Here is a 27,532-nt window from a genome sequence, read left to right on the forward strand (position 1 = left end):
CTTTATATTCAGCTCTGCTAACACTACTGCCAGCGCTCACATTTTAGTTGAATAAATAATATAAATGAATGGTAGCATAAATGGTTTTTCTGCAGTAAGAGATTTTATGTATACATATACTCATGATGATTATATTTGCTTATTTAGTTTTTATATGATTTCAACCAATTAAATATACAAATAAGCAATTAAGTTTAAAGACTTACGTTTAAATAGGTAAGTTAGGTATAAAGTGATAACTTTGAGTCTTCTAAGTTCCCAAATTTGGGGTAGATTTTTTTACCTCTTTTAAAGAATTTTTAAATACATATTATGTGCTAGACATAATAGTGATGGTTTCATATATGTCATCTTAATTAGTTATAGGTGTCTTATCTACAAGATTAGGGAACTTTTTGAGACCTTGAACCATGCTCTATTTATTATCATATCCATTGTGCTTTATGTGATATAGTCTTGTACTGGCTTACTATATAATTATTGAGGTGAATGGTTAAATTTCAAAGAAATACTGAACAATACTCATTTATACAATAAAAGGCTCCTATACTAAATAGCCACTAGGTGACAGCAAAATTTACAGGTAAATTTTAATTTTTGTCACTAGGTGGCACTCTAGGATTAATCTCAAAATATGATGCACTATCATAAATTTCCATTCCTTTTTCTGAATAGTCTTTTTGTTTTTGATGAACATGTGGAAGATTTGTGGTACTTGAACCAATCTTGGATAGCTGCCTCCTCCTTTCTTTTTAATCTTATCATTAGGGGCAACAGATAATTGTTCATGTTAATTTATTCAGTCTGATTTTGAAAATAACAGAATTATTTTTACAAAATTTTCTATCCTTAGAAGTTGCATGGTATTATTTTAAAATAGCGATAGGTTATGAGGGAATTAACAAAATTTTGGCCGTCAAATAATAGAATCACAAATGAGGGACCCTACTAAAGTATTGAATAGTTTCCTTTATCTAAGCAGACTAGAAAATATTTAACTGTCTTACTTGAAAGTATGTATTTAGGAAGTGTACAACTCCTTCATTGGCTAAATTTTAGTTTTTGTTACTCTTTATTTCATGGGAAATCGTTCAGTTCATGTTTTAGAAAAATGTATATATTTGCTTCTATTGTGAATGGTTGAATCATTTATAAATATGCTACTGAAAGTATATTTTTTCTAGCTCTATGAAGATGTAATTGACATATGACATTGTCTAAGTTTAAAGTGTTCAGTTTGATAAATTGATACATGTATATATTTTGAAAGTTTTACCACAGCAGTTAGTAAACAAACGCATCCTTCACTTCACATAATAACCATTTTGTTGTTATGATGAGAACATTAAAGCTCTGCTTTCATAGCAACTTTCAGATATACAGTACAGTACTAACCATGGCATCATGCTGCACATTAGATCCACAGAACTTATTCTTTTAAAACTAAAAATTTTTACACTTTGACAATCTCCCCTTTTTCCCCATCCCCAATCCCTGGCAACCACCATTCCATTCTCTGTTTCCATGAATGTTATGTTTTTAAATTCTACGTATAAGTGAGATCATACACTATTTATCTTTCTGTGCCTGACTTATTTTAACTTAGTGTAAATTTAAAAGTAAATAGTCAGAATCTGTCATTATTATTATTATTATTATTATTATTACTTTGGGCCATTTCTCTATTCAGTGGCATAGTATAATATAATTTTATAATGATATATATTACTGTAGACTTTCTTCAACTAACTATAGATAGCTAAGGAAATGTATTTTTAACAAAACTTTTCATGTCATTCTGCGTTAAGATCATTTTCTAACAATTTTGTTCTCTTTATTATACAGATCTTATGTGCTATTGCGTTTTTAAATTAACTTTTGGTTTTATTAAATTACTACATGTGTAATAAAGTGCTATATTAATTTTGTATTTCTTTTTCAATATAATCTAAAGAATTACCAAATGATTATAATTCAAATGTATAAATATCTACTTTTTTTCTTAGATTGTTTTAAGTTTATCAATAAAAATTTTAAACCATTTTTATTCTTATATGATTTTAAGTGTATGTATATTAATATATATAAACCCCAATAAAATCTGCATGGTTATAGTAGAAGTGATTGTATTTTCCATTGTATTTATATTGTATATTTATACTAGGCATCCTACAAATGGATGTGTTTAGAGGTAAAAGCTAATGTGCCCTCTTGTTTTGGTAATGACAACACAAAATCACAATAATGAAGGATAGAATTAGCAATGTTATATTGTTTTGATTGTGGTACATTTGCATTTAAAATTTCAGTGGTGTGATTATATAAAATGAAACCAATAGAAAAAGGATGCAAGAAGAAATATGAATAACAAAAACTCCACTTACAGAAAAATATTCAAATGCCATACTATTGAGTAAGTTTAGTTTTGGAAAAGAGCATTTCTAATGTACTGTTCCCAATTAAATGAGGCAGGACTGATTTTTAATTAATTGGAGAAGTGTTATGCCCAGTAATCATGCTATAGCTTTTAATTACAGCATAATGATGTATTTTCAAAACTTAACTTTGACTAAATCATTTTTGATGTACTGTTTATATTCAACTTTGAAGGATTAGTTTAACTTTTGTTATATTTCTGATTTGCAGATTGCTCTGGGAACAGTTACTAATGTGGAAGAAGCAGTGAAGTGGATAAGTTACACTTATCTTTATGTACGGATGAGAGCAAATCCATTAGTATATGGCATCAGTCACAAAGCTTATCAGGTAGAAAACTGATTTGAAAAAAAAATGAAATCAAACCTTCTTTTTAGTTCTGTAATCCTTTCATGGTATGAGGATAAATATTTGCTCCTTCTGCCTCATCTGAAAAGAGTTACATAGCTAGAAGAAAAACAAAGAGCTTTAATCATTTTTAGAAAATACTAAGGAAAATTATATCTGCCCCATGCAATTATTTTACTTGACTTATAGTGTCTCTTTTCCCACCGACACCAATAAGCTAATCTTTACATTATCATCATTTATTATTCAGATATATTTCCACTTGATACTAATATTTTGCTGTGATTTTTTTTCCCTTTTTATTGCACTTATTGGAGTGACACTGGTTAACAAAATGATACAGGTGTCAGGTGCACAATTCCACAACACATCCCTGTACACTGTAATGTGTATGCCCCACTCCAAGTCAAGACTCTGTCCATCACCATTTCTCCCCGCTGTACCCTCCTCCACGTCCTCCCATCCCCCCTGCAGTCACCCTGCTGTGGTCAGTGTTTATGGGTTTTTTCTTCTTTGCTCAATCCCTTCACTCTCCCCCACCCAGCATCCTAATCCTCCCAACAGCAGTCATCATGCTTTCTATCTATGAGTCTGTCACTATTTTGCTTTAATTGATTTTGTTTATTAGATTCCACATATGAGTCAAATCATATGGTACTTGTCTTTCTGACTGGCTTATATATTTTTCTGCGATTTTTTTAAAAAGTAAGATAAATCTAGTTTTTGGAATACTCCAGACATGAGGCAACTTATGGACCACTTTTAAAAATAGGCTTATGTTATATGAAATTTGTTCTCTTATCAAGTCCTTCAAAGCCCTTATTCCTAAATTTAAAGAAAGCATTGATGAATATCTTAATAGTTTGGAGGCTGGGACCAGATCTGTGCACATAGACTGAGAATGAGATGCGTGTGGTAGCAGCTATTCTATGAGTTGTGTGGTCCACATGGCTTACAGATTCTGTGAGACCTTGTCTTTTCTTCAGAACTCTACTCTATACACTGTAAATGATTCCTAATTGCAGATAGAATCCAGTTGTTGTCTAATGAAAACATTATTTTACCGTCGTCATATGGGTCTTTACTAGTGTTAATTCAGAATTAGCAAAGAAGCTGAATTTAACTTAGAATTACAGTTTTCATGCATTAGCTAATAACTTTATTTTATTTATGTATTCTGTTGTGTTATCAAACCAGTTGCCATTCTTATTTTTGCTTATATTGTTTTCCTTTTACTCTACAGCAAGTGTGATTATGGAGAAATTAAAACCTAAGACTTAGGAGGAAAAAAAATAAGAAAAATACCAGTAACCACTAATTCTGAAGCTACTAATCTGAAGTCATTTAAGTTTTTATACTTAGGTGTACTGTAATTGGGATTTAACTACCTTTCTTCTCAGTTAAAATATATGCTATTTTTCAAATGCATATCTTCTTTTACAGATGATTTCCTCAGTTATAAAATGTAGATGCACTGTAACCTGTAAACCTTAAAATTTTGAAGACTATGACTAGCTATTTTCTTTACAAATACGGGCTTTGTGAAAATACCATAGTCAATGGCACTATGAAAATATACTGAAGGGGTAAAAGAAAACAAAACACAACATGTATTTTCATGGGTTGTGCCATCCAGATTCTGTGCACAAGATAAAAATGACATCAGTTGATTTTTAAGTACAAAGTTAATATCAGAAATCATTTTTGTGTAATTTTCTAGTACAAGGAAGTGAATCTTTTTCTTCTGAGATACATTGTTTTACGACCTTCACAGTTCAGAGGATCTTACCTTTCTATTTTTTTAAACTTATGTTTTCATTTTCTTACTCAATATGAATTTTTAACCACTATACTCCTGTGAACTAATACAGATAATGCAGTTTAAAATATTTATAATGGCTTAGTAATATGTGATTAATAAAATGTTTTTATAAGATGAACCTGATACATACTTTGTATCACTTGTAGCAAATATTTATATTTGCTAATAAGATTCTTGACTCTATCTTCTTTTTCTATACAGTTCATTTTCATTTGCCTCATTTTTCTGGTTTTTTAGAAATTTAAATGTTATATTCTATTTTATTGCTCATGACCAGAGAGTGATCTTTAGGACCTGGCGCATGCTCATGTGTGTGTACATACATTCATTCACACACACACATCACATAGCAAGAATATTTGTTACTAAATGTTCTTTTTTTCTTAGAAAATATCTAATATAATAGTTTCAAACCTGTTCAAAATTTATTATTACTTTATTTTACTCTGTTTCTATTATTATTATAAGAGAAAATGATATTTTCCATCAGCTGTTGTGAAAAGTGCTAGAACACTAAAACCATACTTTTGAAAAGATAACGTGTGCATTTATTTTTGTATACTTTCACTCTGACAGAGGAAAGCATTCTCGCTATCATTTCTCCAAATACTGATAAAGTAAGAACGCGTTATAATTTAAAATCTCTGTTTATTTTAGTGTGGGAGGGAGAAGACAATGATGTTTTTCTTATAGCTGATTTCTAATCTTTATAATCTTAAAGGTTATGAGACCGTGTAAGAATTTTAGATTATGTAATATTACTTTCTGAAGATAATATGCAGAATGATAATTTTAATGAATTTTATAGCTTCATTTTATTCAAACCAAATAAATTTTGGTTTATTTGATTAATTTAATGGAATAAAATATTTTATAGTTATGTCCTAAATTTATAAATATGTACCTCTTTAAAAATTGTAATAAAAATTGTAACTAAAATATTAACAAAAATTTTAACTTTCATTAGTAGGTGTATGTAACAGAGTAAAGAAAAGTGATGAATATTTAAAGAAATATTAAAGTGTTTTGTTTTGTTTTCTTGTAGATTGACCCATTGTTAGCAAAGCATCGGGAACAGTTGGTCATTGAGGTTGGACGAAAACTAGACAAAGCTAGGATGATTCGTTTTGAGGAGCGAACTGGATATTTTTCCTCTACTGATTTGGGTAGAACAGCCAGCCACTACTATATTAAATACAACACCATTGAGGTATTAAACTGAGTGGAACAAATACAATAATGCGTTTACTATTAGATACAAATACTTTTAGATGTCAAAATATAGGATTAATACAAAAGAACAAAAGCTGTTAATAGAACAAAATGTTTGTAACATGAATTCAATAACACACTCAGGAAAGACAAGAAAAAAAGTAAGACTTTAAATATTAAGGATCCCCTTACCTTCCTGTTTAGTGAGTGTATCCCAAGCAGTAGACACACCAAAGCCTAAACAGTTGAGCGTGTTGGTGAGACCTATGGAAGGAGTGCCTGCATGATATTAAGTGAGAAGTGAGGCCTTAATGATATCCTTGAGTAAAAAGTTAAAAATTAATTATAGGTATGGATAAACACTGACTAAGGAAGAGTTAGAAAAACTAGTAAAATTATCAGTCAACCTGCCTGTACCACGTGGGCAGTTTAAGAGATTTTCAAAGAGAATTTTGACTACATACTTGTAGTTTTGCTTGTTGCCTTTTAACAGTGTTACGTAAGCCCAGGTGCCACTATGATATTTACATTGGAAAGAGAACATGCATGTCTTTATGTGTACTTGTGTGTATTTGCATGCACATACATATAGGAAAACTTAACAGTGATTACTGTGAGAGAAGGACTTAAATTTGAAGAGAGGAGGATGGATTAAGATGAATTACCTTTTCTTCTTATAGAGAGAAAGGTTAGATTTTTTTTTCTTATATTCATTTTTATTTTTGTATATAAAATTGTTTTTAAATCCCAGTGTTAATAGAAATCACTGAAGTGAAATTTCTTTAGAAATACAAAAACCCAGCCCTATATGAAATCTATGTTTTGTACTTATTTTAAAGCATGTGATTATTTATGCATATAACAGGTTTCAGAACCACCTTCATGTGCTTACTAGCTTTTCCTCACCTTTCCCCAAATAAACCATTTGTATAGTACTTTAGGTTTCTTCGGAGTCTTTTAAGATACATTACCTCACCACTGTGATATGGTGGTTTCTCAACTTAAAACATTTTCCTTAGCCCTCTACTGCTTTCATCACCTACACACGTCTACACATGTTGTCCACTAAGTGACCTTTCTCATTAGTCCACCTGGTAGTGTGTTGGCACCAAACTATGGTATATCTGAAGCCTCTTCACAGCTCTCTCAGGTGCTATAGCCTTTCTTCACCTTTGTTTTTATTCTATATGGTCATTTACTGATCCGTTTCTTCCCAGTTTCCTGAATTATTTTATAACTTCACTAGTAATATTGTGGTATTGTCACCATAATCTTCAGGTTACATATTTTAATTATTCTTTTCTGAATTTATATGCTATATGATCAGCTTAAATTTGGTGAATGGTATGTTTTCATATGCCCATGCTGAAGATAAGCCAAGACGATAGTGTTATGTTGAACATTTGTTTAGCTATCTAACGTAGGTTTTGTTAACTGATTTTATTGCTCATTTTGCTTCTAAAGAAAGATCTTCTCTATTTAATTATATTCTAGAAATATATTTTAGTCTCTGGTAAAGCAGTGATTTGGAATAGTATGTCACAGACGTCATAACTCTGCGTTATCTAGGACTCAAATGTTCTTTAAGAATGTGTGATTTATAGTCACATTTTTAATTTAAAATATTTTACTGGACCTTCTATTTTAATCAAATATAACACTTACTTTGGTAGACCTTCAATGAACTCTTTGATGCTCACAAAACAGAAAGTGATATCCTTGCTATAGTCTCCAAAGCTGAAGAATTTGATCAAATCAAGGTAAGATTACTTTAAGATTGAATCAAAAGCATATAACATATATGTATTCATTCATTTCTAAATGCTTCTAAGTAATTGTTATTCCTGATACAATATAAGCCATATGGCACTTCACATTTGGAGTACCAGCAATGTTCTTCCATTTATCAACAGTGTCCACTATCCTAAATTGTGATACTGTGTCATACCTGACATCAATCTTTGTCCTCTATTGCAAATCAAATATAATTTAAGTAGGTTTTGCAATAAAGAAACTATCAAAGAATATAGTACAGTATGTAGATTTTGGTTTATTTGCAATGTAAAGTTCACCAAAGAAAATCTGAAGGACATGCATGATTCAAATTTAGATATGAACATTTCTGTGCCTGTATTATAATTTAATCTTATTAACGGTGAAAACTTTAATACTTTGAATCATAGTACTTCACAGCTTTAAGCTATGAATGTGTTATACCATATAAAAATATATGACTGTAATGAATGCATTTGAAGATAATTCAAGTTTGCCTTAATCCATTTGGGCAGAGGCTTTACTCTGGTCAAATAAAAAATGAAATCTCATCAATTGATGGATAGTGAGGTCAGAAGATTTAATTTTTGTGGCATATCAAATTTTTATATGTCAATGGCAACTTTAATATTGGTGATGAATAATAAAATGTAGTTGTATCAGCCTCAGGATAATTTCTTATTGTATGTTATTAGCTACCTGTGTTGAGTGAAAAGAAATGGAAACTTTTTTAAAACATGCAATGAATATGGTTTGATTTCAATATGAAAAATTTCAATAAATCAACCCAAATAATCCTATAAAAACATTGATTCTTCCAGGTCAGAGAAGAAGAAATAGAGGAGTTAGATGCCTTATTAAGCAATTTCTGTGAACTCTCAGCACCTGGAGGTGTAGAGAACAGTTATGGGAAAATAAATATCCTACTTCAAACTTATATCAGCCGAGGCGAGATGGACAGTTTCTCCCTTATATCAGATTCTGCATATGTTGCACAGGTGAGAGTATTACTCCCTTTCCATTTTTCCCCCTTGTTTAGAGACTCAGGAATTAATTCATGCTATACTGTGAATAGATTGCATTATGACCAAATTATGCTACCAAATTACTATTTTATCTTAGTACTGGTTTTGTTTAATTTGTACAGCGTTTATGCCATCTTACAATTAGATCAGGAATGGGGATGAAATTCATGGGTTAGTTTTGCTCTTTAATATTGCTATTGTTTTTATTTTTATTTCAAATATAAAAACTATTCTACATATCTTATGTTTGTGACTTTTTTCCCTAAGGCTTAATTTAGAAAAAGTATTTGGTATTAAATTTTAATAGTTATGAATACTCAGTAGTGCTTTAATATAACTATAAACATGAAATATTTACAACCATGAACCGAGATATATTGGTAAATAATTTGATGAAATGCAGTAACTTAAACAATATAACCAAGATACGAGGTAATGATTTCATTTATTACATAAAGTAAATGTGAATGCTGTGGAAACTTATTTTCTTTTTTGTATCTTAGATAACATGTTTCTGCCAAAGTTATATCTATTCTCTAAACCCTATAGCTTCTGTAGGAACCATTGTTTCTAACTTCTTTTGTTTATATGAAAAATAATATATCTTTATTTTCTATTTTCTAATGATTTTATATTGAAATAGTTAATGATTTACTAAAGTGTAAAGCTTTACTGGGTCCTAGAAGAATAATCTGGCCATATTACTGCTAGATTCAAGATTATGAAGATATTATCAGATATACAAATTTCTTTAAAATATAATATTTAGTGTTTGTTCATTATTCATGCCCAGAAAGTCAGTATCAGAACATTAAGGATATATCTCAGAACACCCCTGGTTTTTCTTAAATAGCTGTTATGGATTTATCACCCTTGAATGCATTAGATAAATTTTGTTGAGTTTATTTATATTTTAAGTATAAGCCATCAGTAGTTTCACAAGCACACTCTCAGCTCTGTAAAATGGTTCTCTATTTCTGAAACTTTAGCAGCACCTAAAAGAAATATTTGGCTCGAGTCTCCTCCTATGGTTTTATAAAGAAGCCACGATTTAGCTTCCTTAAACTACATGTACATGTCAGAGACTTTGATCATAATTTCTATACAATTTATATCATTCCAGATAAAATACCTGGTTTGTGTCTTGTCACATGGAATTTCTCCTTCCATTTCTTTTGACTTTGAGGAAACAACTGTGGGTTCTCAAATATAAAAATTACATACTTTCAAACACAGCTGGGAAAATTAGCCTAGCAGTTTTTCACAGGAATAACTGGGAAGATTTAGGAAAACCTATTTGATAGACATTAAGAGTCAAGATGTTCATTTTATTTATCATTCTCTGGACCTAATAAGAGCCAACCTCTCATTGTTAATGAGGATTAGAACTGTCCTCATACTTCTAAATATCATTTTTGTTCTTAAATTTCTAATACTGAAACAAAATTGTCTATTTGTCAAAACACAAATACACATTTTATATAAAATGTAAAACTGAAGTCCATAACTCTTATGATCATAATTTCAAGCCGGATCATCTGTTTGCTATTTAAAGTCTTTACTCTTTTTCATCTCTTTGTCATTCTGACCAGATTTAACATTCTTCATTTTCAAATACAGATATCATTAGATATTATAAGGTGTCACCAAGTTGATAATTTTAAAAAGTCTTCAAAAAAGCAATCAGCAAAGTTAATGATAGAGGAAAGAGGGAAGAAGACAAAACAAATGGAAACTAACTGTAGAGGTGTGAAAAAGTCTTCAATCATCGTAACTTTCTATGTTTATAAATGAAGCTATTCTCAGACAACTGAATTTAAAGTCTTGGAGTTAAGTTTGGAATTGTTTAGTCTTGGCTTTAAATAGATACACTGACACCAACTATATGTGTGACATTCATCAAATTATTAACTGCACCAAGTTTCGTCTATAAAAACATAATATCAGGGCCAATCAAATGTATTTGTTGTAAAGATTAAATGAGATAATATACATAAAGCAGTTAACATATTGCTCATTTTATAAATAGACATTAATATGCGTGTCAATATTTCCTTTCTACCCTTCTCTCACTACTTGATTTCTCCCTGTCCAGATCCCAAAGTCTTCCTTATTTCTCTAAATAGCCTTGTAAACTTAACCATTTCAATTTAGTAGGTTAACAGTCCCCTAAATATGTTGCATACCTTTTGTCTCTTTCTACTTCATTACTCGATAGGGGTTGTTGAATAAAGCTTCCTAAGAATTTATAAATACAGCTACCCTCTGAATGTTAAACAGAATAATTCCACATACATATAAAGAAGTGATTATTCTTGTGTAGAAATAATGAAGATAATTACATGTATGTGAAAACAGATGTTGCCCACAATTAAAGGTTGCAGCTTTATATGCTTATTTTGAAATTACTGACTGATGTAAAAGTACATGTTACCTAACCACCAGCTCCCCCTCTTTTATTTCTCAGAATGCAGCTAGAATTGTCCGTGCTCTTTTTGAAATTGCTCTGAGGAAACGTTGGCCCGCCATGACTTACAGGCTCCTGAATCTCAGTAAAGTCATCGACAAGAGGCTCTGGGGTTGGGCTAGCCCTTTGAGACAGTTTTCAGTCTTACCACCACACATTCTAACCAGACTGGAAGAAAAAAATCTTACTGTGGATAAGCTGAAAGACATGAGGAAAGATGAAATAGGTGAGAAGGAAGCAAAAATGTTTTAATGTATTGTTCTGTACATGTAAAATATTTTACTAGAAGTAAAAGAAAAGAATGAATTTTTACATTACTGAAGATAAATTCTTATCCTTATTAAATTTTTTATTTATCTAAATTCTGAAAATTCCCTCAACTCTATTGATGTCAAAGATAAATCTTTATCATTCTTATTAAATTTATTTTTTATTTCTGTAAATTCTGACAATTCCTTCAACTCTATTGATGTCACTTGAGAGAGCAGTTAAAATGGAGTTAAGATCATTACAGCCTTAAGTTGAGTATTTTAAAAATAGAATCTCAGTTATAAATGATGAGAATTAGTCAATGAGATTTATCCTCAATTTATTTCTTAATATTTAATGCATTTCAAAGTCTTTTGTTATATATCGATATATCAGCTGTATTACAGGAAAAATTATGTTTACATTAATTTACGTTTCTTCAGAGTTTCTAAATAAATGATGCACGCACATACAAGGTGGGGCAAAAGTAGGTTTACAGTTGTTCATATGGAAAAAGACATGCAGGCTTGACCAGGTGGTGGCACAGTGGATAGAGCATGGGAATGAGACACGGAGGACCCAGGTTCGAAACCCCAAGTGTGAGCTCACCAGTTTGAGCACAGACTCACCAGCTTGAGCGTAATGGTATAGACAAGGCCCCATGATTGCTGGCTTGTGCCCAAAGGTTGCTGGCTTGAGCCCAAGGTCGCTGACTTGAGCCCAAGGTCTCTGACTTGAGCAAGGGGTCACTCGCTCTGCTGTAGCCCTCCCCCTCCCCGTGAAGGTACATATGAGAAAGCAGACAGTTAACAACTAAGGTGCCACAACAAAGAATTGATGCTTCTCATCTCTCTCCCTTCCTGTCTGTCTGTTCCTGTCTGTCCCTCTCTCTGTCTCTATCACAAAATAAAAAAAGAAGAAAAAAGAAAAGGACTTGCAGGTTATGATTATTACAATAGCTCTGTTAACTCTGTTTTGCATACTCACAACTATAAACTTTCTTTTCCCCCACTGTGTGTGTGTGTGTGTGTGTGTGTGTGTGTGTGTGTGTGTGTGTGTATTTTTAAAACCAGATCAGAATTATTGGGCCAGATTTGGCCTTCTGTTTTTCTCACATAATATTGAAAAACTATTCATTCATACATTTCCATGTACCTTAATGTTTTATTGGACAAACATATAATACATTGATTAGATAATATTTCCGATTCTAAATAGGGTATATAGTATTTATGAAGGGAGTCAGACTGAACAAAGGTCAGAGAGAGAATTGCTCTGCAAAAGGTCCAAAGGTGTGAAGGGAGGCTGAGATAGTTACTTCGTATGTAGTAAGAAGACTACTTCTAATGTAAATAGAGAGAAATTAATGATATTAACTATTCACGTTGAGATAACATGTAAATATTTTATCAAAATACAGTTTACTTTAGTTTCAAATTTAGATGAACATAAAGCATTGAGATTTAATCATAAATGTGCTTTAAATCATTATATTAAGACGAGCCAAGAAATACAAGAAATATTGCTACTATAAACTAATACAAAATAATATTGAAGTGTAATTGCAAAATAAAATTTCAATATATATATTTAATATATTCACTTAGTTGCTTGGAGTAGAGTAGGAAAACATTTATAGTAAGTCACATTTATTTATGATACCCCACTCCCCTACCCTGGGACTTTCATACATGTCTGTATTTTAGAATCTGATCATTTATGAAAATATGTATAAGTGGTTAACGTAGTTAACTTTGTCTAGATCAGGGGTCTCAAACTTGCGGGCTGCATGCAGCCCGCCGCACAATTTTGTGCGGCCCGCAGACTAATCCACGAAGTTCAAAATATTTTGGATAAAATTAAGTAAGCCTAGAGGCCTACTTGTATTTTTCATTTCTCTAGCATCCTAGCTAGATATCAGCTTAGTTAACAGCAGTTGTGATGCGAACTACAGTTTCTGGTCGTTTTGTGACACTGAGTAAACTGCATGTACGATTGTGCTTGTTGTACTGATTTTTTTTTGTTTTCAACTGCAGTGAGAAAAGTGTTGCGTAACAGTTGCCTTTTGTAGACCTAGTGCGGCCCGCCAAACGGCTGTGATCTTGCTCTGCGGCCCACATGCTGAGTTGAGTTTGAGACCCCTGGTCTAGATTGACCATATTTAATATTTTATCTTTATGTTTTTTGGAAATGGGTATGGATGGATGAGTTATGTTTTATTATTAAAACGTTTCCCATCATGGGTATAGAGTTCTGAAATAAGCCTTGAAAAAATTAATGGCTGTTTTCAAAAAATACTAAATATTTTATAATGTGTCATAAACTAACTAGGAGAAAAGAGGAACTGTTTATAGTAGTTTAAACACTATTAAGTCTCAGTAATTTCAAGAACCCTATTAATAGCTAAAGAAATCTTGATACTGGTTTTCAGAGCTATGAATTGCTAATTCAAGTTAACTATTACAAAATGTTCAAACATTCCAGGTCAAGAATGTCAACTATTCTACATAGCAAATCATAAAACAAGCAATAAAATCACCTTCTCTGAAATCCCCTTTACAAGTCATATTATATTGCTTTTATTCTGTCCAGACATTTCTTCTATGTGATGTTTTCCTTGCAGGTCACATACTGCATCATGTGAATATTGGACTGAAGGTCAAACAATGTGTTCATCAGATTCCTTCTGTTACAATGGAAGCATCCATTCAGCCCATCACACGGACTGTCCTCCGGGTGACGCTCAGTGTCTGTGCTGATTTCTCTTGGAATGATCAGGTAGAAGTGGAAAATACCTGTCTCAATATTAAGCCACAGGTTCAACTACACCTCCTTACAGTTGGGGCATACAGAAAATTTTCTCAAAAATACATATTAAAGATTCATTTAAAACAGGAGTCCGCAAATATTTTACACAGGGGGCCAGTTCACTGTCCCTCAGACTGTTGGAGGGCCGCCACATTCAGTGCTCCTCTCACTGACCACCAATGAAAGAGGTGCCCCTTCCTGAAGTGGGGCAGGGGCCGGATAAATGGCCTCAGGGGGCCACATGTGGCCCGCGCCCATAGTTTGGGGATGCCTGATTTAAAACATTGCAGTAATACTCTCATCCTCAAGAAAAACGTGGTATATTAATATGTTAACCAGTTAGACCTCTTTAGAACACCTAGGAAGCCTAAAATTTCTACATTGAACAATCATTTGTGGTGTCAGCTCCATAGGGATTTTACTTAATTCTGTCTTCTTTCATTTTCTCTGTGTTATCTGTTTTGGCCATCTCTACTTTGTCTTTTTAGCCTATTAAAAATTCATTACTCTCCATGCAGAAAGAGCTCTTTATAAATCCTGATGTTTCTCAAATTATCATTCTCTTCTTTTCTTTACCATTAGACTTGTAGAAAGAGTATTCTACATTTCCTCCTGGTCACCTGTTTTCCTGCTGAGGCTACTACCTCAATCAGTGATGACTAAAGACTGACTGGTTGCCAGAATAAATGGGTTTTTCTTAGTTGCTTTCTGTACTTTTTTGAACATTCAGCACTGTACTTTGCTCATCTTGAAACTGTCCTTCCTTGGCTCCCATCACATTCCTAGTTCTGTTTTACCCCTTCCATTGTTCCTTCAGTACCTTAGAGGTTACTATATATGTGAACATCCACTTTGGATTCTCTTCTTATCCAATCAGTATTTCTTAAGGTCTATTCTGTACTAGTTACTATGCAGAGAATACAGAAGAGTAGTTATAGAGACACAAATGAGACTCAAATCTTTCTTTCAAGATGCTGGTAGGGGAAGAGAAATAGTGATATAGCAATAATACTTTACATGATAATAAGGTCCTGTTAAGTGTATATAAATACTTTCTGCATTACCTGACATTAGTACATCTTTAACATAAATAAATTTTATTTAGCAACATGCTCTAAAATTATACAACCATAGTTCTTACCCAAATCTACCATTGGTCTTAAAGTGCTATGGCTTTTAATCCCTCTAGTTTTCTCACCTATCAATATTTATAATAATAATTATCTTACAGAAATTCTGAGGACTAGATGATATAAAATTATATTTAATATTTCTATCAAAAAATTTATGTTAAATATAAAATTATAACTAGCCGTAAACTCATATTTCAAGTTTTGTATTTAATAGAGTGTTTTTGAAATACTTAAAGGTTTCATATTTTTTTATGCAGTTTCTACTGTCAGTATCCACAGTAAGCCTCCTACAACTTGGTTTAATTCATCAGTAAGAAAGAGTACTTAACTGTTGTTATAGTTAACTCTCTTAGTTAGAATGCTGTTGGTTGCAAGAATGAAAAACAGAACTTATCTCAAACTGACTTAAGCAAGAAAATATATTATCTTTTGCAATAAAAGGTCTACAGGTTAAGAATAGGCCCTGAAGATGGTTCAGTCTTCTGTGTAATCGTATCATTCAGGGCTCAGGATCTTCACATTCTTTTGTCTTGGTGGCACTGTTACTCACTTCGCAAATGTTTTCATGCTTTGTTCACATTTGAAGAGAGAGGGGTACACCCCACTGTGCCAGCCTGTGGATTTTTCTTCAGTCTGATTGGGCCAGCGCTGGGCATGTGTCTGTCCTTTACCTCAACCTGTTTCCAGGGAGAAGCCATAAGCTGATTGGCTTATGCTAATTGAAATTATCCCAGGAAATGGGGTCACGTTCTCTAGAGTCATTTGAAAAGAGAAATGAATACTAAGACTGGGCTTTGTTAGGGAAAAAAGATAAAGAGAAATGAATACACAAAGGATGGTATATACCCAATGGAATGTTATTTGTCTAATAAAAGAAATGAAGTACTGATGTACACTATGATATGAATGACCTTGAAGATATTGTAGTAAGTGAAAGAAGCCTGTCACAAAAGACCACATATACAATACATATTAAATGATTTTATTTTTATGAAGTGTCCAGAATAGGCAGATCAATAGAAAAAGAAAGTAAATTGTGGTTGACAAGGATTGGAGGCGGGGAGATAGAGAAAGATGAGTTGTGACTGCTAATGGATACAGATTTCTTTTTAGGGTGATGAAAATATTCTAAAATTAGATTGTAGGAACGGTAGCACAACTTTGTAAATGTATTAAAACCATTGAACTCTAAACTTTAAATGTAAACTTTGTTATGTAAATTATATATCAATAAAGCTATTAAAAAACAATGGGTGTTAGGTATGCAAACAGCAATATATTTGGTAATTGATTTACAATATGCAAGTCTTAGGATACTATTTTTCTTCTAGGTCCATGGAACAGTAGGAGAACCCTGGTGGATATGGGTAGAAGATCCTACAAATGATCATATTTACCATTCAGAGTATTTTCTAGTTCTTAAAAAACAGGTAAATATATATAGAATATATAATAATAAATAGAAAATATAAACTAATAATTTGTTTTTACCTATTTCCCTATAATTTCTAATGTCATTAAAGCTATATGTTTTTATGTTTCTGTGTGATTTTAAAAGAAAATAGTAATTAAATTTTGCAGTATTAATATATTCAATATGATCTTAGTTTGAGAAATTGAATTGTAACCTTTATTATGGTTTAAATAAACCATGGCTTCATTGAGGAATGGAATATGTCAAATGAGTGGAATAAATAATATAAAAAATAAATAAATCAAAAATAATAATAACTTTTAGGTGTCACATAAACACTGCACTAAATAGTATTGAATCCCATTGTGAATTTTTTTAAATTTTGAACACAAAACGCAGCTTTATTTAAATAAATAAAGAGACAAAAGAAATAGGAGAAAAGAGGGGGGGAAAAGCCCAAAAGGCAAGTCCAAAGAGATTCTAAAATTAGAGATTCTAAAATTGGTTCATCTAATCACTGTTATACAAAAAGCTGTTTCAAATTAACGACTCACAACTCTCACTTTTCAGATATAATTAACAAAACAGTCATCAACTCGTGTAGAATCCTTTTTAATTTCTCCATTAATCCCAAGAAAAAGACTCAGTTTGATGCTAGCATGTCTAACTTTGATGCTTCATTAATACTTTCTCCTTTTACCAAAGAGAAAGCAAGTTTCAGGCCTGGGGAGCAGCAGTGAAGTTTCATAGCAATGTTTTGTTTTCATTGTATTTGTCCATGATTACCTTCTATTTTGCCGAGTGGTTTCATTTTTCTACTTAAGAAAGGGATCAAATTTTTTAAAAATTTAAGTAAAAATCATGCAATTAAGTAATTGAATGAATACAGTTTGGGAAATTCTCATAAAAAGTCAAATTGGTAGCCTGTTATTACGTGATGATATGCCATGTAGATCATGTAAATTGAGTAAACACATTTTGTCATCTATTATACTAGGTATCCTCAAAAGGAAACTAGCTAGAAGTTTCTGTAGTAACTAAATACCTCGGCTATTTAGAAATCTAAGATATTTTCTTTATCTCTAGTATATCTTGCTGTAGATACCGTTGTCCTAATAATAGACTGATAAGACCTGTATGCTATTTGAATATCCATATTTATTTTAGGCTTTATTTCACATTAGGTCATTAGTAAAGAAGCTCAACTGCTGGTATTTACAATCCCGATTTTCGAGCCTTTGCCTTCCCAGTACTACATCAGAGCAGTGTCTGATAGATGGTTAGGAGCTGAGGCTGTATGTATCATCAACTTTCAGCATCTGATTCTACCAGAAAGGCATCCTCCCCATACAGGTAACATATTGAATAGTACTTGAATCATTGATTTTCTAAAATTGTTGTAGTTAATGTTCAAAAGAGTCTATGCTTTAAAGTTGTTTGAATTTGAATCAGATTCTACTTATAATAATTCAAGTTCATTTTAGTTTCCAGGGCTAGACCAATAGTTCATTTGACCACTCTAGTTTGGTGGTCAGTTGTCAAAAGGGTCAAAAGTAATGTTTAATAGTAAATATTCTAGTACTGAAGTTTGTGAATGGTGTCCATTTTTCTATAAATTTGAGTAGATTTAGTTTTGTTCTCTAATATGCATATTTTTATACACCCATCACTCAAATTACTCTCCTGACTGGAAAAGAAGGATATGGCAAAGTAGTTGGCTTATGGGCAACTCCCCCAGAAAAGTGTCCAATGTGTCAATGTTATTAATGTGGTAACGGGAAAAGAAACTGTAACTACTATATGGGAATTTATGTTAAGCCTTTTTTTCCCTCTAAAGTATTAAGGTTTGTTCTCATTTATTCATAAGATACAGTATTTAGTATTGTGCATATTTTCCAGTTACTGTGTAACAGTACCTGCTGCTTCTTTTCAGAATTACTGGATCTTCAGCCTTTACCAGTCACGGCTTTGGGGTGTGAAGCATATGAAGCGCTGTACAACTTTAGCCACTTTAACCCTGTGCAGACACAAATATTTCATACACTGTATCACACAGACTGCAACGTCCTACTTGGAGCACCTACTGGATCGGGAAAGACTGTTGCAGCTGAATTAGCCATTTTCAGGGTCTTCAACCAGTACCCTACTTCAAAGGTCTGTTTGAAAGAATCACATGCTTACACTCAATTAGAAAAAGGCATTTTGTAATCTCTATACTAACCAGTTCTAAATATACTGGCTGGACTCATTGAGTAGCTTTGTAACTGTATTAGGAAATTTTTCTGGTTGGTGGAGGAGGACTTAGGGGTACAGGCATCAGTATTAGAATAACTGGCCCAGGAATATTTACCTTAAATTTTGTAATCCTCTAGTTTGATTTGTAATGTATACATTCATTTCCTCATCATAAGATATCTAACTTCACTGGCATATTCATTGTAAGATACCAAATTAATAGCCATATTTATGAGATATATAATGTTTCATATTCCTCAAAGTCGTGGGATATGAAGGAAATGCAGATATTTTAACAAACACAGTTTGATTATACACAGGAAATATAGATGTAGCTTTTATTCCATTTTTATCCAAGTGACCATATCATTTTGTAACGTAAAATACATGGCAAGTGAAATAAATATTGATTTTAGGTATTCTTGAAATATGAAGTACTCACAGTTTAAAAATATTGTTTTGTTAAGAAAGCTAATTCATACTTTGTAGTTGGAATTATGTGCTTTTTCCTGATTTTGTGATTTCAGAAATGTTTTAACTTTTTTAGTGACTTCCAATTAGTGGCTTTTCTTCCCTGTTAAAAGTTTTCCTACTTATCAGTCTCATGTATTATTAACCTATTAGGTGACATGCTAATACATCAGTAGAACTCTACTCTAAATTTGAAATATTTTAGAAAGGAAAGAATTATTTTTCAGTAAATAATCTGTATGTTAATTTGTATTATTAGGATCATTTAAAAATAATAATGAAATAAAGGAGATAGCACCTAATGTTTACATATAAGTGCCATCTTTCATAAAAATCTCTACATTAAAATTTAATCAAGCAGATTATTTCTTATTAGAATTTCAAAATTAGTGTAACTCTTTTTGTATAAAAGTTACAACTTAAGTATATTGATTATAATTCCAGGAAAAGCTTCCTTTCATTTAAACCCTAATTTTCTCTCTGTAATACATTGTCTCATAATTTTTAAATTTTATTTTACATTGTCTTAGAAAATAATATTAAAAAATACTTTTTTAAAAATTACCTCTGATGCTTTTTAGAAAATATTTTAAATTTTCTGTCAGTATTTTTATCATGTATTATATTTTATTCTTACTTTGGATAAATGTAGATTAAGTTAATGACTTTTTCCATTTAAAATTTTAAGCCTTTCACTATTAAAAAATACATTTTAAAACCACACTGTCATACTTTAATAAACTGTATGGAGTTTATCTTTATTTGATACTACTGTCACTATATTCAGGAGAGTGTTTTTGCCCCCCACCTTTAGGCAGTATATATCGCACCCCTAAAAGCCCTAGTACGTGAAAGAATGGATGACTGGAAAATTAGAATAGAAGAAAAACTTGGTAAAAAGTAAGTTCTTATTTTTTTCAAAAATTATGCTTTAAATTATCTAAAGAGACTGACAAATAAAAGATTTGCATAAAATTCATGTTTTTATAGTGAGTTCAATAGTCTTTTATTTAAACGTATTATAACTACTACTAAAATGTTACCAGTATTCCCATTGTTTGAGGATTGAAAGGTAAAATTCTTTCAGTTATTTAATACAAATACTTTTATTTGCAAGATACTTTGAGAAAAGTAATTTTTCATGTCATTTAGAATAACATTTTATTATAAAACTGCTTAGAATACATTTTAACATGTAAATAATTTGCCAACAGAAATTTGTTGAAGGACATGATTTTTTTATACAATATTTAAATATTGCACAAGGTTATTCATTGTAGTATTGTTTTTAATACCAAAATTGAAGGTAACCCTAGTAACCACTAAATAAATTATGGTATATTCGCATGGCTCAAAATATTGGATCACTTTATAAAAGAGCCCTTTATATATTGAAAGAATGATCTCTAGAGATACTGTTAAAAATTGTTTAAATAAAGTATGGTTGCTTCAGAATGAAAAGTGGGTGACTAGAAAAGTTGCAGAGACTGTTAACTACATATTCTTTGAATCATGAATTTTTTCATAATAAATAATAAATAAAAGTAAAAATGAATAAAAGTAAGTGACTTTACACTAGGACTAACTAATCTTGCCCCTCCCTTTTGTTTTTGAGTGTTAAAACATGTAAAAATTATTTAGTGGTTTTCTAAAATTTTGAGTTTGCCTCGAGAGTTTCCTCTTTCTCACTATAAAACTGGGTCTGTTCAAAACGGGGCACATATTTTCCCCAGCTTTCTTCTTTATGTCCTAGTACTGTATGTTTGAGTTTGCCTATAATTTATAGAAAATTTCAATCTAAGAAATGAGGCTGACACATTTGTATTCTTAATTAATGCCTCCTTTTCTCTTAATAAGGTAATATTTTTCCTCATTGGATATGTGTTTATTCCAGCATATGAAGAAGAAGGTGTGAGTTTATCTCTCTAAAATCATATAGGACAGAATTTTTTAAATCATAGCAAAGTCTGACACATTTCGTATCTGCATAAAAGTTAGATCATCGACATTTTGAATTTATACGTCTTTCATTTTATAGAGGAAATCTTCTTAAAATTTTTAATAAACATATTTTGGACTCAGCATAGAATATTTCATCAATCAAAGGGAAATAAAATAGTTTTAAGCATTATAAAATTTTATTGTAAAAGATACAATTTTGCCTTTCCAAGGTCATATGTTACTTAAGAAGTTAAAGGGATTATTTGTATTTCCTCCAGAGTTATTGAACTAACAGGGGATGTGACTCCTGATATGAAGTCCATTGCCAAAGCTGACCTTATTGTCACCACACCAGAGAAATGGGATGGAGTCAGCAGAAGCTGGCAAAACAGGAACTATGTAAAGCAAGTCACAATTCTCATCATAGATGAGATCCATCTGCTTGGTGAGGACCACGGCCTCTGAAGCCATTTTACAAACTTTGGCTCTCATACCTGCATGAGCCAGCATCAGAATTTATTAAAATGATTAACATACATTGTTCTTATCTTCTAGGGGAAGAAAGAGGCCCTGTTCTAGAAGTTATTGTCTCTCGTACGAATTTCATCTCATCACACACAGAAAAGCCTGTTAGAATAGTTGGACTATCTACCGCATTAGCTAATGCCAGAGACCTTGCTGACTGGCTCAATATTCGTCAGGTGAATCACGCACTTAACAATGTATCCTGGGAGTCTGCACTAAGGAGGCACTATGACATTATAAACTTGAACATAAAAACTGAAAATGGTTTCATTCTCATTTTTACTCTAGATGGGCTTATTCAACTTCCGACCATCTGTACGCCCAGTTCCACTGGAAGTTCACATTCAAGGTTTCCCAGGTCAACATTACTGTCCTCGTATGGCTAGTATGAATAAGCCTACATTTCAGGGTAAGCTTCAGTTTCTTGAAATGAATAGCAATCATTTTGTATGATAGGCTTTAAATGCATTCCAAATAATTTGGGTTTCTTCAACTTCTACAGATATCTTAAACTATTTATCTATGAATTAACTATTGAAAATTAGATTTAGAAATAATAAAGTCTTTATAGTAGAATAAATTTATGTAATTTTAATGGTAATCAAATCAATCTAAATATCTGTTATGATGTTTTCTTATGGAGTAGCTTCAATAAATGATAAACAGAAACCACAGTAAAAACAGAATCAAGTAATCTTAATTTTTCCCAGAAACCATAAAACTTAAGAATCTCAGTACTTTTTTACTTCTGTTTTAGTGTTTTGTTTTTGGGGTTTTTTTCTTTTCTAACAAGTTAGGCAAGCAGAAAAGATTTAAGAATACTATTTTTTATAGAAACATGTTTTATTTAGGCTGAATAAGGAATATTTATTATATCAATTAAAAGTAACCTCCAAAATAAATTCTCTAATGCAAACTGCTGTTGATTGTGAGGTGACAGTTGCGAGGTGACTTTTTAGCTGCTGTAATTAGCCTTATGACAGAAGCAAAGTATTGATTGTGAACTAGAGACCACTCTTGGCAGCTTGGATTATTTACACCCCCACAGAAGCATTGTACAAAATCACTAATGAACAATAAATCTGCTGTGAGCTGTTCAGGCACACCTGTTCTTGCAGCAGGAAACATCCATTAAATGTTGAGGTTTAAAAAAGAGACATTCATTCATGATTATGTGTACAAATGATACCAATATTGTACTAATATGTGTATTTTGAACATTGTGACTCTACTATGATTTAACAAAGCATTGCCATTTACATTCTATAATATTCTGATTGAGAACTAAGATGAATGAGTTTGTTTTTTATAGTATGTATTGTTGAGATTGCTTATATTTATTTAAAGAATGGTTGATTGCATACCAATGATTGAAATGAAGAATTTTGCATTGTGTAAATCAATAGTAAACAACTGAAATATTTAAACTTCTCTAGATATGGTATCGGTACAGCAGCTCTTTATAAACTATTTAATTATACCCATAGGGGATCATTGTATCTCTTTGTTTAGAAATATGATGTTATGATAGTTTTATTTCTCACTATTAGAGTATAAATATAGTCAAGGTCATATCAACATTTCCATTATAAACCTTTGTTTCTTAGCCCATTAAAAGAAATTCTACAGCTCACATTTGAAACAAGAAATTACAAGCAGGTTGAACTTTCTTATGTAAAAATTTTAAATATCTCTGACTATTTTAAGAGAGCTAGGTAGACAAAAGTATTAATTCTACTTGTGCTATTTTACCAGTATTTGAGAGCCTGTCTATAGCAAAGAAACCTCATTTTCAGTTAGGTCAAATGATCTGTGTGGATCGTGAAGTTTTTGTGTTATTTTGTTTTGTTTTGTTTTTTTGTTTGTTTTTTTCCATCTTCAGACCCAGTTTTCAAACTAATGACCTCATCTTGTGCGTTTCAGCTCCCCACAGGCCATCAGGCAGGTAGAGATTCAGGCATGGTGCTCTTCAACTCTCCCATACATCCTCTTATCTTCCCACTGGAAACCTTACACGCTTTTAGAAAAACAGGAAAACATTCTTCTGGCTTATCTCTTACTAGTTTATTGACACAAACTCTTAATTTTCCATCTACTGGGAATAGGAGAAAACTAAAAAGGATTTGTTTTGTAGCTTTTCTCAGAGAGTTTTCATCACCCTGCAAGACTGGACTCTCTCTCTCTCTCTCTCTCTCTCTCCCCACATCCCAGAACCAAATAACTCTGTAATATCATTTATTAGGCAAGCAGAAACCTAACTCAGAAATAGAAAGGCAACCTAAGATTTAGTATCCATATATAGCTATTAATGGAGAGTCTCAGCTTTTCAGTGTCTCCTTCCTCAGCAGCTCACAACAGAACTGGGAGTCAACACAGTTCAGTCTTCCCTGTCCCAGGCCATGTGCTCCCTTGGGGCCAGCTACCTTTCCTTTACTGTCATTTCTCAAATGTAGTATCAGTTCCTCTAGAACCTCAAATGATGCCATGTTTTATGACCAAATTAAGAATTCACTTGAAGTTCTTATAACATTAGCACTCATATAACCCTTTGACGTTCTAATAAATTCATATTTTGGTAATTAAGTTGCTTACCATTTTATTTTCCCAACTTTTCAACAGCAATTAGAAGCCATTCTCCAGCCAAACCTGTTTTGATATTTGTCTCATCAAGACGCCAAACTCGTCTCACTGCTTTGGAGTTGATAGCCTTTCTGGCTACTGAAGATGATCCAAAGCAGTGGTTGAATATGGATGAGAGAGAGGTAAGCAGAATATTTTAGTTCTACTTCATACACATGACAAATTAGTTTGTATTTTAGCATAATGGAAATTACATATTTAATTGTGTATAGTTTCAATCTGTACTAAAAGTGTAGTGTCACATTCAGAAATTTGGGGGAAAAAATAGAGGAAAGAAGAAATGCATACTATCACCTTAACATTTAGTATTTTAATTCATTTTCTTTCAGTATTTTTCCACTAAATATTTATTTTCATATCTCTGTATAGTCATGGGATTCAAATAATTTAACTGGTTCTCTGCTCTAATGGCCCTTTTAAGTATAAAAAAAGATATGCCAAAAAGTAGTTTATTCTTTCATGCATTTAATACTTAAATAAGAACAACAAAAGAGGTATACAAGACCAGATTGTTATAAGAAAGAGTTTTGAAATATTAATGAAAAAATATTAAATAATACCTGACAAAAAACAATAAAACTGTTATTTAAGATATTTCCATATTGTTTGGCATCCTCACTTGCAATTATTTTCACCTGTGGACAGACTGAACATTACTATGGGTGCTTAGAATATGCTGTTGCACTGATGAACATTAAAAAAGAGTAAGGAATGTAAATTTGTGATTTCCACATTGGGCGGCTGCCCAGGTCCCCACGTTAGAGAATACCCTGATTACAAGTGCCATCTTAACAACCGGTTTGCTGAACTCAACAAAAAATTAGTTATTGGTTCTGCCGAGCCAGTGCAAACCAGCTGAATCCCAACACTGTCTATATGTCCCCATAGTTTTTCTCTTTAACATCATCACCTGTGTATATTTCAATATTCAACCAAGTTTTTATTATATTTGAGTGTTTACTGCTTTTAAGGAATTACTAGTTTTGTAAAATTAACTTTTTATAAAGTATGTAATGACCATTTTCAAAAATTTAGAAACACTATATAAAAATTAAAAAGCTCTTATTAATCTTTATCCAAGTAATATCCATCATTAAAATTTTAAGCAATTATAATTTTTAAATCTATATGATTATATTCATTATGTCACTATTATTTTCTGCTATAATTAAATAATTACTCATCTTTATTATTATAGGGTTTTTTACCTAGTATTATTTCTTTCATATAGAGTTCTAAATTTAGAAGTAATGGGTCCAAGTGATATGAACATTTTTATAATTTTTCATATTCACTACTAATTACTTTCCAAAAGGGCTATACCATTTGATGCTATCACCATTGATGTCTGAGAGTGACAGTTGACCACATCTTCATTTGTTGAAATTTATTGATAGATTATAGATAAAATGTTTCTAATTTTATTATTTTTTTTTTTCTTCTTTTCCAAATGAGAGGAGGGGAGATAGAGAAAGACTCCTGCATGTGTCCTGACCAGGATCCACCTGGCAACCCCTGTCTGGGGCCAATGCTCTGCCCATCTGGGGCCATGCTTGCAACCGAGCTTTTTTTTTTTTTTGTATTTTTCTGAAGCTGGAAACGGGGAGAGAGAGTCAGACAGACTCCCGCATGCTCCCGACCGGGATCCACCCGGCACGCCCACCAGGGGCGATGCTCTGCCCCTCTGGGGCGTCGCTCTGCCGCGACCAGAGCCACTCTAGCGCCTGGGGCAGAGGCCAAGGAGCCATCCCCAGCACCCGGGCCATCTTTGCTCCAATGGAGCCTTGGCTGCAGGAGGGGAAGAGAGAGACAGAGAGGAAGGAGGGGGGGATGGAGAAGCAAATGGGCGCTTCTCCTATGTGCCCTGGCCAGGAATCAAACCCGGGTCCCCCGCACGCCAGGCCAACGCTCTACCACTGAGCCAACCGCTCTACCGCTGAGCCAACTGGCCAGGGCCGCAACCGAGCCATCCTCAGCATCCAGGGCCAGTGTGCTCAAACCAATCAAGCCATGGCCGTGGGAGAAGAGAGAGAGAAAAAAAGTGGGGGGGGACAGGGTGGAGAAGCAGATGGGTGCTTCTCCTATGTGCCCTGACTGGGAATTGAACCCAGAACATCCACACACCGGGCCAGTATTCTACCACTGAGCTAACCAGCCAGAGTCAAGTGTTTCTTATTTTAATGCTTTAACTTGTGCCTTTTTTGTATATGTGCAATTTTTTTGTGTGGACTTGAACTTTTTTTTCATACATATTTTACTAATTGTATACTTTTTCTCTTCTATCTCTTCATTTCTATGAGCTTTATCTGTTGCAGGACAAGATTTTTTCTTATAAATTTGTGTGAGAGCCTTAACAAATTAAAATAAAACAAAACTAAAACTTACATGATACCACTTTTTCCCTTATGTATTTATTATTATATATACATATTAATCATTCTTCTGCCATGTTAGTTAATTTTGCTACTTTTAATTATTGATATCTTACTAGCTTTTTACAAATAGAAGTTTTCTTCATCCTATATGGTAAAAATCTATTAATATGATTCTTTATGATTTCTTCTACTCCTCAGCATAGACATCCCTCTTCCCTCCATAGATTTATATATAGTTTCCTTTAATATACTTTCCCAGTTTTAAAAATATGTTCCTAGATGGAGCAATGATGAAAAAATAGATGAAATCACTAATAAAATGGTTGCCTTATCTCCCCTCTCCCTCCGTGTCTCCCCTTTCTCATTTCGTGAAACCTGAAAACCAGTAAAAGGGTGTTTCTAACCCACCAGTATTCAGTCTTAACAGTTTTCATTTTCTCTCCTTCTGCTTCTCATGACTTATTTAGGGTTAGTAGACCTGTTGGATGGTACTGTATTATTACCATAATATGTTCATTAAAAATGGTTAACTAATATTTCAAAATGTTCTTACACAGGACCACAGATGAACTTATTTAATAATAAGTAACGGACTTCAAAATTAGTTTGGTATAAAAGATATTACATGACTCATTGAAGTAGAATGAAAACTATCATT

The 27,532-nt window shown here is 32.3% G+C and overlaps 1 protein-coding gene across 1 annotated transcript in view; it reads left to right on the forward strand.

Moving 5' to 3' along the window:
- Positions 1-27,532, forward strand: part of ASCC3 (activating signal cointegrator 1 complex subunit 3) — a 351,207-nt gene that overhangs the window by 194,693 nt on the left and 128,982 nt on the right. The window contains exons 17-30 of the mRNA XM_066358816.1: positions 2,647-2,766; positions 5,652-5,816; positions 7,492-7,578; positions 8,413-8,589; positions 11,084-11,309; positions 13,956-14,110; positions 16,605-16,703; positions 17,872-18,040; positions 18,621-18,841; positions 20,208-20,293; positions 21,613-21,779; positions 21,890-22,035; positions 22,148-22,268; positions 24,479-24,621. Of these exons, the coding sequence (XP_066214913.1) occupies positions 2,647-2,766; positions 5,652-5,816; positions 7,492-7,578; positions 8,413-8,589; positions 11,084-11,309; positions 13,956-14,110; positions 16,605-16,703; positions 17,872-18,040; positions 18,621-18,841; positions 20,208-20,293; positions 21,613-21,779; positions 21,890-22,035; positions 22,148-22,268; positions 24,479-24,621 (2,082 nt within the window). The remainder of the gene's footprint in view (positions 1-2,646; positions 2,767-5,651; positions 5,817-7,491; positions 7,579-8,412; positions 8,590-11,083; positions 11,310-13,955; positions 14,111-16,604; positions 16,704-17,871; positions 18,041-18,620; positions 18,842-20,207; positions 20,294-21,612; positions 21,780-21,889; positions 22,036-22,147; positions 22,269-24,478; positions 24,622-27,532) is intronic.

This window comes from Saccopteryx leptura, chromosome 1, assembly GCF_036850995.1.
Source record: "Saccopteryx leptura isolate mSacLep1 chromosome 1, mSacLep1_pri_phased_curated, whole genome shotgun sequence".
In the NCBI taxonomy this organism is placed as follows: domain Eukaryota; kingdom Metazoa; phylum Chordata; class Mammalia; order Chiroptera; family Emballonuridae; genus Saccopteryx; species Saccopteryx leptura.